This window comes from Lepidochelys olivacea, assembly GCF_965140295.1.
Source record: "Lepidochelys olivacea isolate rLepOli2 genome assembly, chromosome: 6".
Taxonomy (NCBI): Eukaryota; Metazoa; Chordata; order Testudines; family Cheloniidae; genus Lepidochelys; species Lepidochelys olivacea.
In genome coordinates, this window is record NC_140416.1 from 45,484,673 (window position 1) to 45,500,769 (window position 16,097).

The 16,097-nt window shown below is 40.0% G+C and overlaps 1 protein-coding gene across 1 annotated transcript; it reads right to left on the minus strand.

The window, feature by feature from the left end:
- Positions 1-9,735: 9,735 nt before the first annotated feature.
- On the minus strand, positions 9,736-13,939 carry FGF4 (fibroblast growth factor 4; the record flags this gene model as incomplete). Its single annotated transcript, XM_084632475.1, has 3 exons — positions 9,736-9,912; positions 12,068-12,171; positions 13,630-13,939. The coding sequence occupies 3 exons, from the start codon at positions 13,937-13,939 to the stop codon at positions 9,736-9,738; spliced, it is 591 nt and encodes a 196-aa protein (XP_084488601.1).
- Positions 13,940-16,097: the final 2,158 nt, after the last annotated feature.

Consider the following 16,097-nt stretch of genomic DNA (forward strand, 5'->3'; position numbering starts at 1 on the left):
TTTGAAGTACTCAGATATTATAGTGATGAGTGCCATAGATAGCTCATGAAGAAATTAATAATTCTACCTTCAGAGCAAGGTTCGAATAATGCGCTGTAAGTGAGGCCTGGGATCACTGGTTTAACAATGAAGATAAAATAAAATCTTAAGTACCTGCTCATTTAGTGAGCACTCTCCATCCTGTACAATGAATTAGGAAGGAGTCCTGTAAAAAAAAAAGTGATCATGTGATTAAAGGCTCTTAATGCATGCCCACAAAAAAGGCAGATTTAAATTGCATGGGCAACATAAATTCTGGCTTTCCTCACATTTGAGTGCTGGACTTTGTAACCTTAATGTTCCTTTAATACTTTTTTTGTATGTAACTTTATTTTGTATTACTAATCATCCAGTATTCTACTGTCAGTACATGCACAAGTGATCCAAGCACCATTTTTTATCTCCCCCCATGCTTTATTGACCTTTGTTGTCTCTCATTCACACTATCTCATACAGGTTAAAGAAAGTGATTTAGTGATGTTTGTACCAATTAACATATACCAGTTTCAAACTGGTGGTTAATCAGGTTACCTCTGAAGTACAAATCAACTCTTCATCAGTTTAAAGGTTTTTGGAAAGTGTCAAAGCCACTTGACAAAATGCTTTGGCTTCTGGGGAGCTACTGTTTACATCCTTTTGCATTAACTCCACAGCTATATCTGTTTGCTTCCAGTGGCTTCCAGAAATGTATTTGGGAATGTTAGCCAATGGTCAATACAGCTGTTTAATATCAATCATACGACTGTAAAAGAGTAGGAGCTCTAGAACCACCATTGGGAATATTTTTAATGCCAGTCCCCTTGTAGTATAGATGGAGAATCTGAGAGTGTTTGGAATCCCAAAGGAAACTGGTTGCAACTCTCTTGAATGAGGGTATTGAAAGAAATGTACCCTATCACAGCTCTAACTGAAAGAAGCTCAGCAGATTAGTACATTTATGTGTGTGCATCACCCTCTGTGTTGATTATTTTGTTCCACAAACTTATTTTGTAGTCCTCTGTTTCACTCTTCCGGCTAATCAACTGACTCCTTGAACTGGGCCTTTCTCCCAATGATGAGTCAGACTTGCCTGTGGGCTGGACCACAATGGTTTGTATCTAAATGACAGGATCAGCTGTTTTGCCTCCATAGGAACTAGCCTACTCTACCATGGAGCCAGTGCCAAGACTGCTTCAGTGCTTCCTTTAATATTAATCCTACTAACCCAATGCAGACTCCAATGGTTCCAGTCCTCAGACCTCCTCCAGCTTTTAGGCCTCCTCCAGCCCTCACTGGGATGGGAACACACTGACAGGGAGGACATGCATTGCAAATATTTCTCCAGTGGAAAGGCTACTTGGTGCTGCAGCTAAGGGCTTGTCTTTGTGGGAAGTCATACCAGGATAAGCGACAGTGTGACTATAAACCAATATAGTTATGTCAGTATAACTCTCGTATGTGCACTCTTATTCCAGAATAAGAATGCTTTTTTTAGGTTTAGCTTGGATGTCACTTTGGAAGGGGTTTAAGCTAAACTGAAAAAAGCCATTCTTATTCTGGAATGAGAGTGTCCACACTAGGAGTTACATTAGTATAACTATATAAATTTAACTATACAGGTATAATTATGCTGAAATAACCAGTAAAACTTTCCCATGTAAACAAGCCCTGATTCAGAATGAAATGACGGGGAGCTGTGAAGCAGGGGAGAGATCAGGAGAAGAGGTGTCCAAGGGAGAAACTCAATTTTGTGTGGTGTCCTCAGATTTTTCTTAACTGAAATATTCTGAAACCATTTTAAGGCCAATGGAAATGTAACCCCTTCTCTTACCTCTTTCTGTTAGTCTTATTTTCCAGCTTCCCTGAAAAGTCCTGCCCTGCCCAGTATTTGAATCAATTCTTGTATGGCAATGCCTCCTGGCTGTCTGTTTCTGTGTTGCTCAAAAGCTTCTCTTTTTCACCAACAGAACTTGGTCCAATAAAATACATTACCTCACCCATCTTGTCCTTCTGGTTCAAAGAGGGCTGTTTTTGACAGGAAGAATATTTCCTATCTCATCCATGTTGTCTCCTCTGGTTTCTTCTGTTGTGTGTCTTCCCCCTCTATCCCCGTCCCCTTCTTTCACCCTGGTTGCCTTTTTCTGCCTCCTCAGTGTGTTTCCTTTTCTTCATTCTTTGTCACCCTTTCTGACTCCCTTTCTTTTGTGCTCCTCTCCTATATTGTACCCACATTTTCACTACCCTTTCCTTAACTTCCCTGGTTACCTGTGACCTCCATTGACCCCCTTCCTCTATGTCCCATTCTCTTCCTTGTCCTCTGCCTCTCCCTTTCCTCTTACTCCCTGGCCTTGTTTCATCTCTCCTTCCACAACCCTGGACAAATCATTTCTGTTGCTGGGCTATGTGACTTCCATTGTACCAGTCAACTATAAGATATGAGAAGTAAGGGCAGATATTATACATATTGCATATTATACACTCTATGTATAGCCCCTGCACTTTCAACTGAAGATTTGTATTTTTCATGCATAGGCATAGGCCTGTGCCCAAATGACATATATGAAAACTCCCAAACTTTGCTGAAGGTAATATCTGGATTAGAGTGTTGCAGCTGTCTCCTTTATCTATAATGGATCAAAACAACACTCTGGACCCAAACCCTACAACACTGGTAGAAGTTTGCTTCTGGAGCTGACCTCTAATTCTCAAGCACATCCCTGTTAATCTGAGTTGACACTGTTATCAAGATATGTTTATTCTCCTGCTAGTAGGACCATGTTTCCATCCTTCTTGAATCTCTGCACTAGCTTCCTAACTTTTTCCACATAAAGTTCAAGCTTCTTTTCAAGTTACTGTCTAAGCAGGGGTTGGCACCACCACGTTGCGGGACAGACATTGATAAAATTACCATACTTAGTGATGGACACTGGGTTGCCAACCCTCCAAGATTGTCCAGGAGATTATGTCATGTGATGAAATCTCCAGAAATACATCCAACCAAAATTGGCAACCCTACTACATTTGTACCCTATGCTTCCTTCCATTTCCGACAATCTGTTAAAACCTCTCTCCTGAATGCTCCTTTAGACTCTTTCACTCCCTCTTAATCTATGCAATGTACCCTCCCTCCTCTTCTTCAAGAAAACTCCACCTTCTCCTGAAGCATCCGATTATAAGGCCACATGTTGATGTGGGCTTCAGCCTGTGAGATGCTGAGCAACTCCTGCACTGTGTTGCATGGTCTCAACTCTCAGTGGTCTAAGGACTGATTCTACACCTTCTTTGGTCAATGACAAAATGTCCAGTGACCTTGCCCACACTAGACTTTTCCCGTGAAATTTCCCACCATTTCCACCTGGAGTGCAGCTACACTGATGTTAGCAATGTTGGGAGGAGTAGTGTAGACGGCTCTACACATAGGCTGCTCTACCAGAACTTTGTCATTGGTCACCATGTCATTTAGATCTTCTCTGAGCAGGAGCTTAGAGCGTATGGTGGTCAAGCCCCTGGCAGCCAGTCTACTGTAATGACTCAACCATTGTTAGCTCTGGTGGAAGCAATGGAGGGAGATTTTAAGGAAAAAAGGTCTAGTTAGAATCCCCACTGTGTCAGGAATGAGGACTTGCAAATGTTCCTTCCCTGTCTCCAGGCAGCCTATGCCTATGTGCACAGCTGAGCCACAGCAGGGCCGTCTGATTGACTACTTCACCTGATTAAGCCCAACACTCATAACTGATCTTTGGCTATTGAATGCACATGCCCACAACTGCAAGCTCTTCTGTGCCCGCCCTGCTCCAGCTTTGCTCTAGCCCTGTACCTGCCTAGTTCACAGCCTCCTGTCCTGACCAGTCCATTCCAGCCCTGCTCTCCTGCTTGGTTGCTGACTCTGGCTCTGATCCTTGGCTCTGATTCCTGGTCCCAGACTCCAACTCTGACCTTTGGTGCTTTTTAAGCCTCTGACTCCAGCTCTGACCACTAGGCCTGACCTTTCTTCCCCATCTCCTGATTTATGACACACAGACTTTGGTGGGAGCACAATTAGACCAAAAAGTGGAGGGTGAGAGCGCTCATCTGCCAGACGGAACCTCAGCACACTGATCAGCAAGTCCCTTATGTTTGTTCACTGGATCATATCTGCTTTCTGCACTCAAATTGTGATCAGTCTGGGGCAGGGACTTTTCATTTGCTCATTATACTTATTGGAAAGCATTACGTGTATTTGTAGTACTATGTAAATAATAAATATAATCATGATAGTTATGTCCAATTAAGAAGGTACATCTAGATTGAACAGTCAGAGCAAACATGCTTGACAAGGGAACACCTGAGTATAGAACTTTCTGTAGACATGTCTATGGGTTAAACGCTGACCACATTTAGAAGCCTGGGTATACAAATGCTCCCCACAGTAAGAGACACAAACACAGATCTGCAAAAAATGAAATGGCAGCATATCATTTAAATTCCCTTGACCTTGCAGCCCAGAGATCAGGTGTCTTTCATGCCCTTTTGTCCTGAGAAGAGTAAATTTGTGCTTGAGACTGTCAGTTAATTTAACTTATTGTCTTCATCCAATAAAAAGATATTTCCTCCCGCACCTTGTCTGTCTTCATCTCAGTTGTTTACACAGTTACTTTTGAAGAGATATTCTTTGGGCACTAGTCTTTTTCAGTTTTATGGTACTTAACCCCTCATCAATTTTGGATTCATTATTAGTAGTACTGTAAAGATGTGTGTGATTTTGAAAAAAATGTTCGCTCTGTATTGGACTAAAACACTGATTTTCAAAATTTCTAGCAAAACAAAATTTGTTGTTTTGGGTCAGTTGAAAAAATTTGTTTTGATAAAATTGAAACATTGACTTTTAAAATGTTATTTGTAGTATAATTTATAATATAGTATAGAATAAAACATAATTTATACATGAATATTTAGAAACAAAATATTGAAAATTCTGTTCTTATAAGGTTGGTGAATCAGCATTTTCTGATGGGAAACCTTTCCATTGGAAAAAATTCAGCTCTATCTAATCATTAGGTACAGTTTCATTTAGGTAGTTAAGCAGTAATTTCATTCATTTTTTCTACTGTTGTTGATATTTATGTTTCATCATATTATGAGCTCAGTGGTCATAAACAGAGATTGTTACATAGTTTCATTCTCAGGTAGAACATAATTGATAATAGCTCAGGCATGCTGGTAACTTAAACAACTACAGGACATAATCATGATAGATGTGTGTGTGTGTGTGTGTGTGTGTGTGTGGATGCGTGTGTGTCCTCTAGTTGTTTAAATAATATATTTAAACACACACTTTTGTTAATTACCAGCATGCCTGAGCTATTATCAATTACATTCTACCTGGGAATATATAAGCTTATTTTATGTAATGAGTGCTATCTTATTTATAGAGCTGGGGGAAAAAACATTTGCAAACACTTGTTTGTATTTTTAAATATATTTGCTCCAGATGTATTCACACCACCTTCGCACTTACTTTCTTCAAACATTTGTGCAAAAAAGTTTTACAAGCATGAATGCTAGTAGTAAGCAAACTCTAAGGTTGCATCTTTGCATGCTTATGGGAAACAAATTTTAAATTCTTTCAGGGAACATTCACTCCAGAAACCTGATTATAAGAGTTACACTTCTACACTCAGGAATAACACCATGCCTACAGTCTCGGTATGTATGCTTAGCTTTACACATGGACATTAGTGGGACTAGTCACATGCTTGTTAAACACTGGATCAAGTCTTTGCAGGATTGGAGTGACTTTAGTTGTTCAACCACAACTAATGAACACAACTCAAATTCTGAATTTCAAATCCTGAGGTGTACACAAACTTCACAGTTATCCATAAAATATTATTAAATAACTAATAAATAATAGAAAATCAGGATCTGCTAATGTACATTCTTCAAATAGAAAAAGAAATGGAAATTAATCAAATACCTTATTCATTGAGCTCTAATTATTTGGGTGAAACTGGCAGAAAAGGACTTCATCATACCTCACCAGTTAACAGTACATTTGGGTGAAAAATCCATAACAAATATACATTCATTATATTTTGCCTCCTTTTCTCTTTCTGGACTGATCGTGATCTTCTCAAATATATTAGTTGTTTAAAATGGTCCACCAGATAATTCCTTGGTTTTTGATTTGCTTGAGAGCAATTCATTGGGAGTATGCAAGATTGAATATGTGAAACTCAGGCTATTTTGATTGGCCATGTAGGCCATGTAGGTCAGATGGTAAGTTTTTGCTTTCAGGTTGGATGAGTGTGGGTGAGTTACCTCCGGTTTTACACAGTTCTTAGTTAGACAAACTCCCATTGAAGTCAGTGGGTGTAGAATCAAACTTATATATTGCCTTTCTCATGGCAGATATTTATATGTGTATATATAAATATATATACACACACAGAGAGAGACATTTTTTTCTGAGAAACTGAGTATAGATTAAAACCTGAGAGAAAAAAATAGACCAGAAGGAACCCTGCCAGATGAGCTCCACTGAGTACTTGATTTCTAATAGTTCCCCCAATGGACATTACAATAAATGTTTGCAACAGCACAATGAACAGCTGCAAAGGAAAATAGGACCAGAGAATCTTAAATCACAAGTCACAAGGAGTGACTATAGCATTCATTAAAGCCAGGTGAAAACCTATCAAGCATCACTCCTAGACAGACTAAGAGGCAGGGACTATCTTTTACCACAAGTCTGTATAAACCTAGCAAAATAAGGCTCCAGTTTCAATTTGGGTCTCTCGTGACTACTATTCTTGCTACTGTCATTGATAGTTTATATTTATTATTATGGATCTGGCTTGAATGCAAGTGTGCTCATTTAAAACCAGCTACAAGAACCTGGGCCTACTCAGGCAAAATTCCCAGTGCCTTCAGTGACAGTTTTGCCTGAGTAAGGACTACAAAATTGGGCATGCTGGGAGCATCTGGCATAACAACTTCTTGTAAATATTATTTAAAGGTGCCCATGTGTTTAAAAGAGAGGAATAATGTCTTGTCTTTCATAGGAGGAATGAAGTCCATTCTAAATAACTTCAATCAGTTCTAGTGTAAACGTGTATCATTTATTATGCATTTAAATGTGCACAGCACATACACCACAATATTGAACAGCACCTGTATAAAACTACAGACAGATTCTGGTAAATGGTGAAAGCTCATACCATGTAACATCAATATAAAGATTTTACAACAATATTCGGAAGTTACAACAATTATCTCTGAATACATCTAGAGTGAGGCTGTCAGTTATGGATTTCAATGGAGTGAAAGGTGACACAGAAGAACCATTCTTCAGACAAATTCTTTGCAGTCTGATTTTGCTTTCTGAAACATGGAAGAATTGTGAAGTTTCAGAGGTAGTGGCGAAAGTTACATTGATGCAACGAGGAGTCCGGTGGCACCTTAAAAACTAACAAATGTATTTGGGCATAAGCTTTCATGGGTAAAAAATCCGCTTCTTCAGATGTATGGAGTGAAAATTACAGAGGCAGGCATTATTGTCAATATAATAATGCCTGCCTCTGTAATTTTCACTCTATGCATCTGAAGAAGTGGGCTTTTTACCCACGAAAGCTTATGCCCAAATAAATTTGTTAGTCTTTAAAGTGCTACTGGACTCCTCATTGTTTTTGTGGATACAGACTAACACGGCTACCCCTCTGATACTTGACACTGATGATTACTCAAATATAGAAAACAGAGACAGTACAGAAAACCCCCAAATTGCAGAGAAATCCTTAGGCACCATGTTTCCTAGGTGCTTCATTAGGTTTGGCTTTGTTTTTTGTTTTTAATTTGGTTTTATTTTTGAACAGCAGCAGTAGATGGTTTAAAATCTGGTCCTGCTACACTCTGATCTCACTGAACTTTGGTGAGTAGCTTTACTTTTCAAGGTCATTTGTAAGTACAGTATATATGCAAGCATATGTGATTCTAGTGGAACAAAAACTTTTCATATAGGAATGTAGAAAGAAAAAATGCTGAACTCAAATTTTCTGCAGCCTTAGGACTTGTATATGTCCAAAAATGATTAGTTGAATTTGGAAGATTATCTGTCTGTAAACATCCTGTAAGAGTATTAAACTTATTCACTAAACATTGTGATCAGGCCTGGTTTCAACTTAAGATCATGAAGTCTCACTTTTATAAAAAAATTAAAAGTTTACCATCATTCCAGGGTCTCCTTTCTCCCCTCTTTCATGATCAAACCTGCCTTTTCCTTCATTACTTTAGAGACATGGGTTACATTTGCAAAATATAGAAAGAAAAATATAGGGTTACTTGATGACCATATAGTGCTGCAGCCTGACAGCTGTCTGCAAATATTTTCACCATGATTATCCTTACTAAAAGTAAATCACTGGGTAAAGATAGCTCAAACGTGACAAGGCTCAAATAGGATGCAACTGACTCTATCTTAAATACTTCTGGCTACATATGGAAAAATAGAGATTTGGGATTGCAAAGATCCACCCCCTTCCTGGAATTATAATACTGAAGAGAAAAGTTTGCACCTTCTATGCAGATTTTGTTAGGAGACTGGCTTCAAGAATTAGTGAGGTAGAAATTAATTAACTTTGTCAGGGAATGAGACATAGAAAAGAGCAGCATATTTCTCCTTCCAAACACTGCATTTTAAAAATAATATAGACCAGCTTTACTCACTTAAAACCAGTCTGACTTCTATCTATAGAGCTTGGGTTTCTCAAGAACCAGAAAATGTGTTTTGACTATATATTTAAAAATTATGGGAGCAATAGAGTTTCATAGGCTTTGGAAAATAAGTGTAGTCTACAAATTTGAAGAAGGAATTTTGATTTGAATAAATAAACACAATGAGTTCATGGTAGCATATTTCACAGTGTTTGTTAGGGGAGGGGTTGACACACTTTTTAGACCTCATGTGCAAAGCAATCATATGTAATATTAGCTTTCTCTAAGGGTCACAAAAGAAATGATGCTCCTATTTATCTGAACAGAAAAAAATGAGTTTATATAGTTGTTTAAGGGTCTCTACTGCCTAGTAGCTCTGCAAAGATTGACTGCAGGAAAGTTCAAAGTTCAGCACTGGCAGATCTAAAAACAGATTTGTGGGGTAGTACTTCAACACTGCACTTTCTGTACCAGAAGTAAACTGATACCATTTCAATTAAATAGCAACACTGCACAAAGGAGGTCAGACATTGTAAGTTCCTACAAGCTAGCATCAGAACTGAGAAAGGTTTGCACAGCTCATTTTCAAAGACTAAGACCTTATCTGGTGGTGGTGGGTTAAAAAATAAAACAAACAAATACGTGTACACCAACAAACACTGTACAACACACAAACAGTGCAAAACATTGTAATATAGGAATCGAATTTCACTTGTTTTAAAACACATAATAGCAGCACACTTGTGATAAATTTAAAAAAAGTTAAATAAACCACAAAGCAGAAGTCTTCTACAGTTGCACCATCAAATGAAATACCTTGGGTTGGGTTTTTTGTTTGCTTGTTTTTAGAAATAAAAAAAGTCAGAACTATAAATAATTTTGTGGCAATATATACAGACTTAAATAATTAATTTAAATATCTTACACCTAGTCTTGCATAAAACTCTCCAATAAAAGTGCACCATGTTTTCCCCAAGCGTGGCTTGTCTCTTCCCCTGTGCTGAGGTAGGTCTGAAGGAAGATGGCTCAGATTCTAGGAAGAAAATGTGTCACTGTCATTGTGGGAGACACTTTGTTGCCTTTCTTTGTTCTTCCATTTTTGCTCAGAGCTATGTACATGCCAGGGTAAATCCTGGACTCGTAAGCATTGTAGTTGTTCGGCAGAAGAATCTCTTTGAATTTGCACTCATCATTGAAATGGGTCTGAAATGCAAAGGAGGAGGAAGGGGGGAGGAAATATTAAACATCAGGCGTGGAAATATTATTGCCAACAGGTGTAGGCCTGATGAAGGGAAATGCACAGCTGATTTTTCCCCCTAGTGATCTTTTGAAGAGATCATCCCATTGAGAAACCATGGATTCATCAAGGGTTTTAAAATCCAGATCAATCAGATATGTCCGAAGGGGCTAAAAGCATCTAGTAGTCTGTCTACACAACCATGGAAATGTGTCACATTTTAACACAGCTGGCAATGCAGCTTGTATAAATTTAAGGCCAAATTCTGTTGGTTTCCTCAGGTAGATCTATTCAATGGGACTTTGCCCATTAGCAAGGATCAGGATTTTGACTTTCAGACCTTACATTGAAGTCAGTGGAAGTTTTGCAGGATGTAACCTTCCTTCAAGTCACCTTATTTAAATAATAGGCCCATTGATCTTTCTGATATTAAATAGATTACATTTAATATATACAGAAACCCTTGGCTTCCAAAAACATTAGCTGCACCTCCAACAATACATTCTCTAGGATATTTCAGAGCTCAGGACCCTCTAAATATTGGCAAAATGTTTTGATAGGAAAGAGGGAAGAATTTTGAAGGTACCCAGAACATTTCAGAACTGACAGTATTTCTTCCTTAAAACTTGATCTTGAATGAGAAATTTGGATCCGTTGATGCTAAGAGACCAGGAAAGCAAACTGATTTGAAGGGTAAGGAAAGGACACTCTTTCTTTGCAGGTGAAATAATTTCTTATGTGGATACAAAGGGAGGCAGGTGCTTTTCCTGGATACAGATACTAGGACAGTATTGGGCTGGCACTGATAGATACTAAAGTAACTAATGGGATTATATCTATTATTAATTTTAAGCACTAGTTTCTGTAAATAAGGGCTGGACCTGCTGTAGTTAAATCTGCACTGGAGATTAGAACACCCAGGGCACACAATGCAGCCAAGACGCCCGCTTGATGTCCCTATTAGAGATGATGATAGAGGAGCTGTTGTACTTTGAAGGCCTGATACTACTTTGACTGGAGTCAATAGCAAAATGGCCTCTTGACTGCACTGGTGCAGGATCAGGCCCTAAACCAGTTACTTTGTATATTCACATCCTCATTCAGGCAAAACATCCATTCACTTCAATTAGAGCTTTGCCGGAATTAGGGGGTGCAGGATTGGGCCCTTGTGTGACCAAAACTCCTTCAAAATGAATGTGGAAAGACATGAAACAGAAAAGTCATTGATAGAGAAGTCAGTCTGAAAGCAGAATTCTACATACGGGATCATAGGACTGAAATGATGCTGGCCACAGAAACGTATACAAAGGGGAAGGCAACAAGCAGAGGGAAAGTTCTAAGTGACCTGAAACAAGACTTGTATTATTATTTTTAGCACCAAGTGGGCTTAAAAAATGAAATCCTGTCCACTATTTGTTCCCAAAATCCAATGTAAAAATGCAAGACATACTTTCATTCTGGCTGAACAGATCAAATTTGTTTTTAATAAGAGGGAGTTTTGCAGTGGGAGTTTTGATGACTGTCTATCCATCATCGGAGCAGAGTGACAGTTCCGCAGCATTTACAAAGAGTGATCAGGGTAGGTATTGATTTGGGGTGTCATAAAAGATTACAAAAAACGCACGTGGGACTGGTCACAAATTAAAGTTCCCTCAGAGAAACTGAGCAGATATACATGCCTGATTGAAGCGGTTCCTATTTGGAGAGCTTTAGTATTTATTTATTGTATGCAATTAATTAATTAATTAATTAATTAATTATTATGCAGACTAGCTTGTGGTATTGCCCAACAAAACGATGACTGTGTTTGGGGATAAACTTGACAATATGGGTGGTCCCTGGCTGAGTGACTTTTACACCAGGAAGGATAGTAAGTACATCTAGTGGCTAGAAATGCAAAGAATGGCATTTACATGAAAGGCGCTACTCCCATAGTATCTCTGCACAGTGCCCCTTCCATTCACAGTAAAACAGAGTGCTTCAAGGAGACCGTGACTTCGATGAGCAATGCAGTGTAGGACTGGGGCTTGGGCGATTTAAACCCAAAACACCACAGGCGCTCTTCATGGGGGATTGAAATGGTCATGTATCCAGTCACTCAGTATCTCATATGCTACTTACAGATCCATAGAGCTTGCCTTTGCTATTCATGGCTACGAAGAGTCCACTTTTAACACCAAATAGGCTCACCACTCCTCTTTCCACTGGAGAAATTTCAAGCAGACCTATGGTGAAAAACGATGCATATGGAGTCACACAGAATATAGATACATGTATTAACCTTATTGTGGGTTCATTTAACACGAACAGTGGCCATATCAAACCTATTCCCTCCAATTAAGGCTAAATCGTGATAATTTGCCTAACATCACCCACATGCTTCTATACGTGACTTCACAGTGACTTTCTTGAAACAGTTCTGAAACTTTTCAAGATGATTATGTGGGTTAGGTTTCCCCCTGTGCTTTAAAGACTGAATCCCGCTCTCATTCAGTGGCTCGATAAAGTCAAATAAAACAGCTCTATCAAAAATAAAAACAACCCCGATATTTTAAACGGGAACGAGGAATCTCACTCATTGCTCAGTTTAAAATAAGTAACAATAAGTTTGTGGCAAATCAAACATTTGTCATCATGCTGTTTATAACCTCAAATCCTATTGTTTCAGTTGGGTATCAGATAAAGTCATGGGGCCAAAGGGTTAAGTCACTAACAGATGCTTTTCTATTGGACTGTGCTAACGCTTGAGAGTTGCTTTTGACTCAGGAATCCCAATTTACTGTTTGAAAACCTGGGGGTGGGGAGGAACACCCTGCACGCTGTGGTGCTGAGCATCCAGATGCTGACGTGGGCAGAACACCTGATTATTTTCGACAGCAGGGAAAATATTGCTTTAAGCAATTCTATCCATACACAGGAGCCTCCTCCATAAATCGCTCTCACACAAGCAATCAGAGCCCTGCAGTGCCATTATTTTTAAAACAAGTCCTTGGGGGCGGAGGAAAGGACATGAACAAAAAGATTTCCCCTGATTGATTTCCAATGCTCATGCCGCTTAAGCATATACATGTGGACTTTCAAACCCAAGGCGCTGGGACTGCTGGCTAAGCACTTTTTTTTTTTTTACTTAGTAACCTGGTGTCTTCAGCAGGACCAATGCCACTGATTTGGGGGACTTGATAACCCAATTCAAACCTGAGCTCAAGGAAGTCAGTCGATGCAGCTCGAGTTTGACCGTGCATTCTTAGGACCGACTTTCAGCTGACTTTGGAAAGCTTTCTGTAAGCCGCTCACAATACCTAGGTAACCAGCTGCGATAATAATTTTTCCCTCTAAAGGGGCCCTTGTGTGTTTCTGTGCAGAAGGCTCTAATATACAAAGTGCAACACACGCTGGGAAAGCGAATCTATTTTCCGAACAGGGCACCAAGAAGGAAAAGTGCCAATATAGCCAAGTGCCCTTCAGCTGATTTCCACGTTTTTTCAAAAACTACAGAGCCCCACAACTCTTCATTTGGTCCCTCTAAGAAGGGGAGTTTATGAAAGTCACCAGCTGAAATGTCAGGAATCAGGTGAGACGCACTTCGAAGTGCCAAAGCCCCCCTGTCGTAAATCCCCTCCGCCCCCCGGAAAATTGACAAGGTGAGGGAAATTAAAAAAGAAGAAGAAGAAGAAGCAACTTACTGTATCGATTTTCGTTGTGAATCCCGTTGATTCTGCCGTCTGGCAAGACTTGGATGTGAAACCCGATGCCTACGTTACAGTAGAGACGTCGCAGCCTCTTGATGCCCAGCAGATAGTCACTGTCCCGGCTGATCTCTTTCCTCTCCCCCGGGAGCCTGGCCATGGAGCGGGAGAAGAGAGTCTCCCAGCGCCACTCCAGGGTGTCGTTGTGCTGGGCAGAGAAAGGAACGCAGCGCACCACCCAAGGCGAAAGCAGTCCCAGGAGCAAGATTGGCAAGAAGGCCGAGGGGAGAGTCATCCTGATCAACATGGGCAGCACACGTGGTTAGAAGGGAGTCAATTGCTCTAAAAATACACTCGCCTCCGAGCTCCCACTTTATACTTAGATCAAAGAAAAAAAGGGAGACGAAGTAGCAAAGGAGGGATCCCAATAGCTCAGTCACCAAAGGAGCTGTGGTTTCCCTGGTCAGGTTGCATGGGGAAGAAATCCTGTGAGCAAGGGGAGGAAAAGCGGAGGGGGGGGGGGAATCGACTCAGCTGAATCTTATTCTGAACTTGATCTCAACTCCAGAAGTCTTGTCTGAAGTGTTGATCTTCTTCTATAGCTGCTCAGCCATAGCGCTTTAGCCCTAGCCACGATATTTATATATCCATGTGCGTTGGTACCTATTACATCACCACCTACTGCTCTTTGCTGCAGCGTTCAATCCAGTTCAACAGAAGTCAGATTATCACCCTTTAGATGCTAAACAACTTCGAATCGTGTCTTGAGGGGAGAGGAAGGGGGACTTTTTTTTTTCAACTAGCAGGAAAGGCCAACCTTAAAAAAGAAAATGTCACATTTTGCGTTCATCACACGCAGCCTTTCTTTCTTTCTTTCTTTCTTTCTTTCTTTCTTTCTTTCTTTCTTTCTTTCTTTCTTTCTTTCTTTCTTTCTTTCTTTCTTTCTTTCTTTGTTACAAATGCTAATGCAGGACACCAAAATCAAAGAATGCCCAACACGCTTTTCCCTCAACACAATGTCTGACTTTGTGGAAATCTGTGGAATTTCGGCTTTTGCTGTATCCAGGCGACATGGTTTACAGTTTACTGGATGCAAAAAAATTCCCTTCATTAAAAGCCAAAATAGTTGTTGCATGGGAGGTTTAAGAAATGAAAAATGAAAGAACTGGGGGGGGGGGCGGGGGGGAGGAAGCATTTATTAAACCAAAGGACTAAGTCTCTAATACAGAGGGGAAAACTTAAAGAGGCAAAGGACGTTCGAAAGTAAAACTAACTTTTTGGATTCTAAGTGTCCCTTTAAGAAATCGGATACATTGCATTACTTTAAGACAATGTAGAATTCAACACTGGTTACAAATATTGAATGGTATTTTAGTGATGCAGCTGATTTCTAATCTCTTCACATTCACTTAAGTATTGCAGTGTTGTCTCAATGATACAGTTGATTTCTGATCTTTTAATGTGATATATTCATTCCTTGGAATCATTTCCCTGCATAAAATATTAACACAATATTCAAAATGAGGGGAGCAGAAGGTAAGAATTGATAAACCTGTAACTGTTTTAATAAGGGCAAGTCACAAAGGCTCGGTTAGCCTCATCCTAGGTCTTTTTCGATGTCTTCAGAAACAAACAGGTGGGAGGATGTCAGAACAATTTTGGATGGTCCTAAATTAATATGCAACAGAAAAAAGTTGTTTGTGACTCAGCTCTTTTATAGCCCCCGAGGACAGTTTAGTCTTTTTCACGCCAGCAAGCACTCCTGCTGTTCCAGCAAGAGATGCGAGAGGAAAGAGAATTGCCCCGAGCCAGATGACAGCTCACCTAGGTGCGAAAATCTCTGACCTTCGCTAAACCTAAGCAAACTTTAGATGATGTCCTTTTTTCCCCTCTTGTGAGATGCACACATATTACTGTGTGTGTGGCATGTCCCAACCAAGTCCCTTCTCTCTCCTTGGCCCTCGGGGTTGTCAGGAGAGGCCTTTAGGGAGACACTTTGCGTGAGGTAAAGATATTACCTCACCCACCTTGTCTCTCCAATATCCCGGGACCGACACGCTCCAGCAACACGGCAGCCAGGACTGAGATCTTGTTGCTTTTTTGGGTGGCTGTAGCTTGGTCCTCAAAAGTTAAAAGACCCACTGGAGGGCTGTGGTTAGTGTGTCAAACAATTCTGGGCCAGATTCTGATACTCTTATTCCTATGGAACGATACCCTATTCTAGGAGCCCTCCTATCCCACAGAAGCCAATGCTATTATTTATGGACTAAGGTAACTACTGCATGTCTGAGGATATCATTATTTGGCCCTGAAAGGAAAACTGGCACTCATCTATCTGGTTACTAACAATTCCATCCCCTATTGCCCTTTCCTGAGCAGTACAGCCCCTTGTCCTTAGAAAAGGGAGAGCCTAACATAATTCTAAGTTTGCAGGTATTTGCTGCTTTTTAAATACAGCTGTGGAT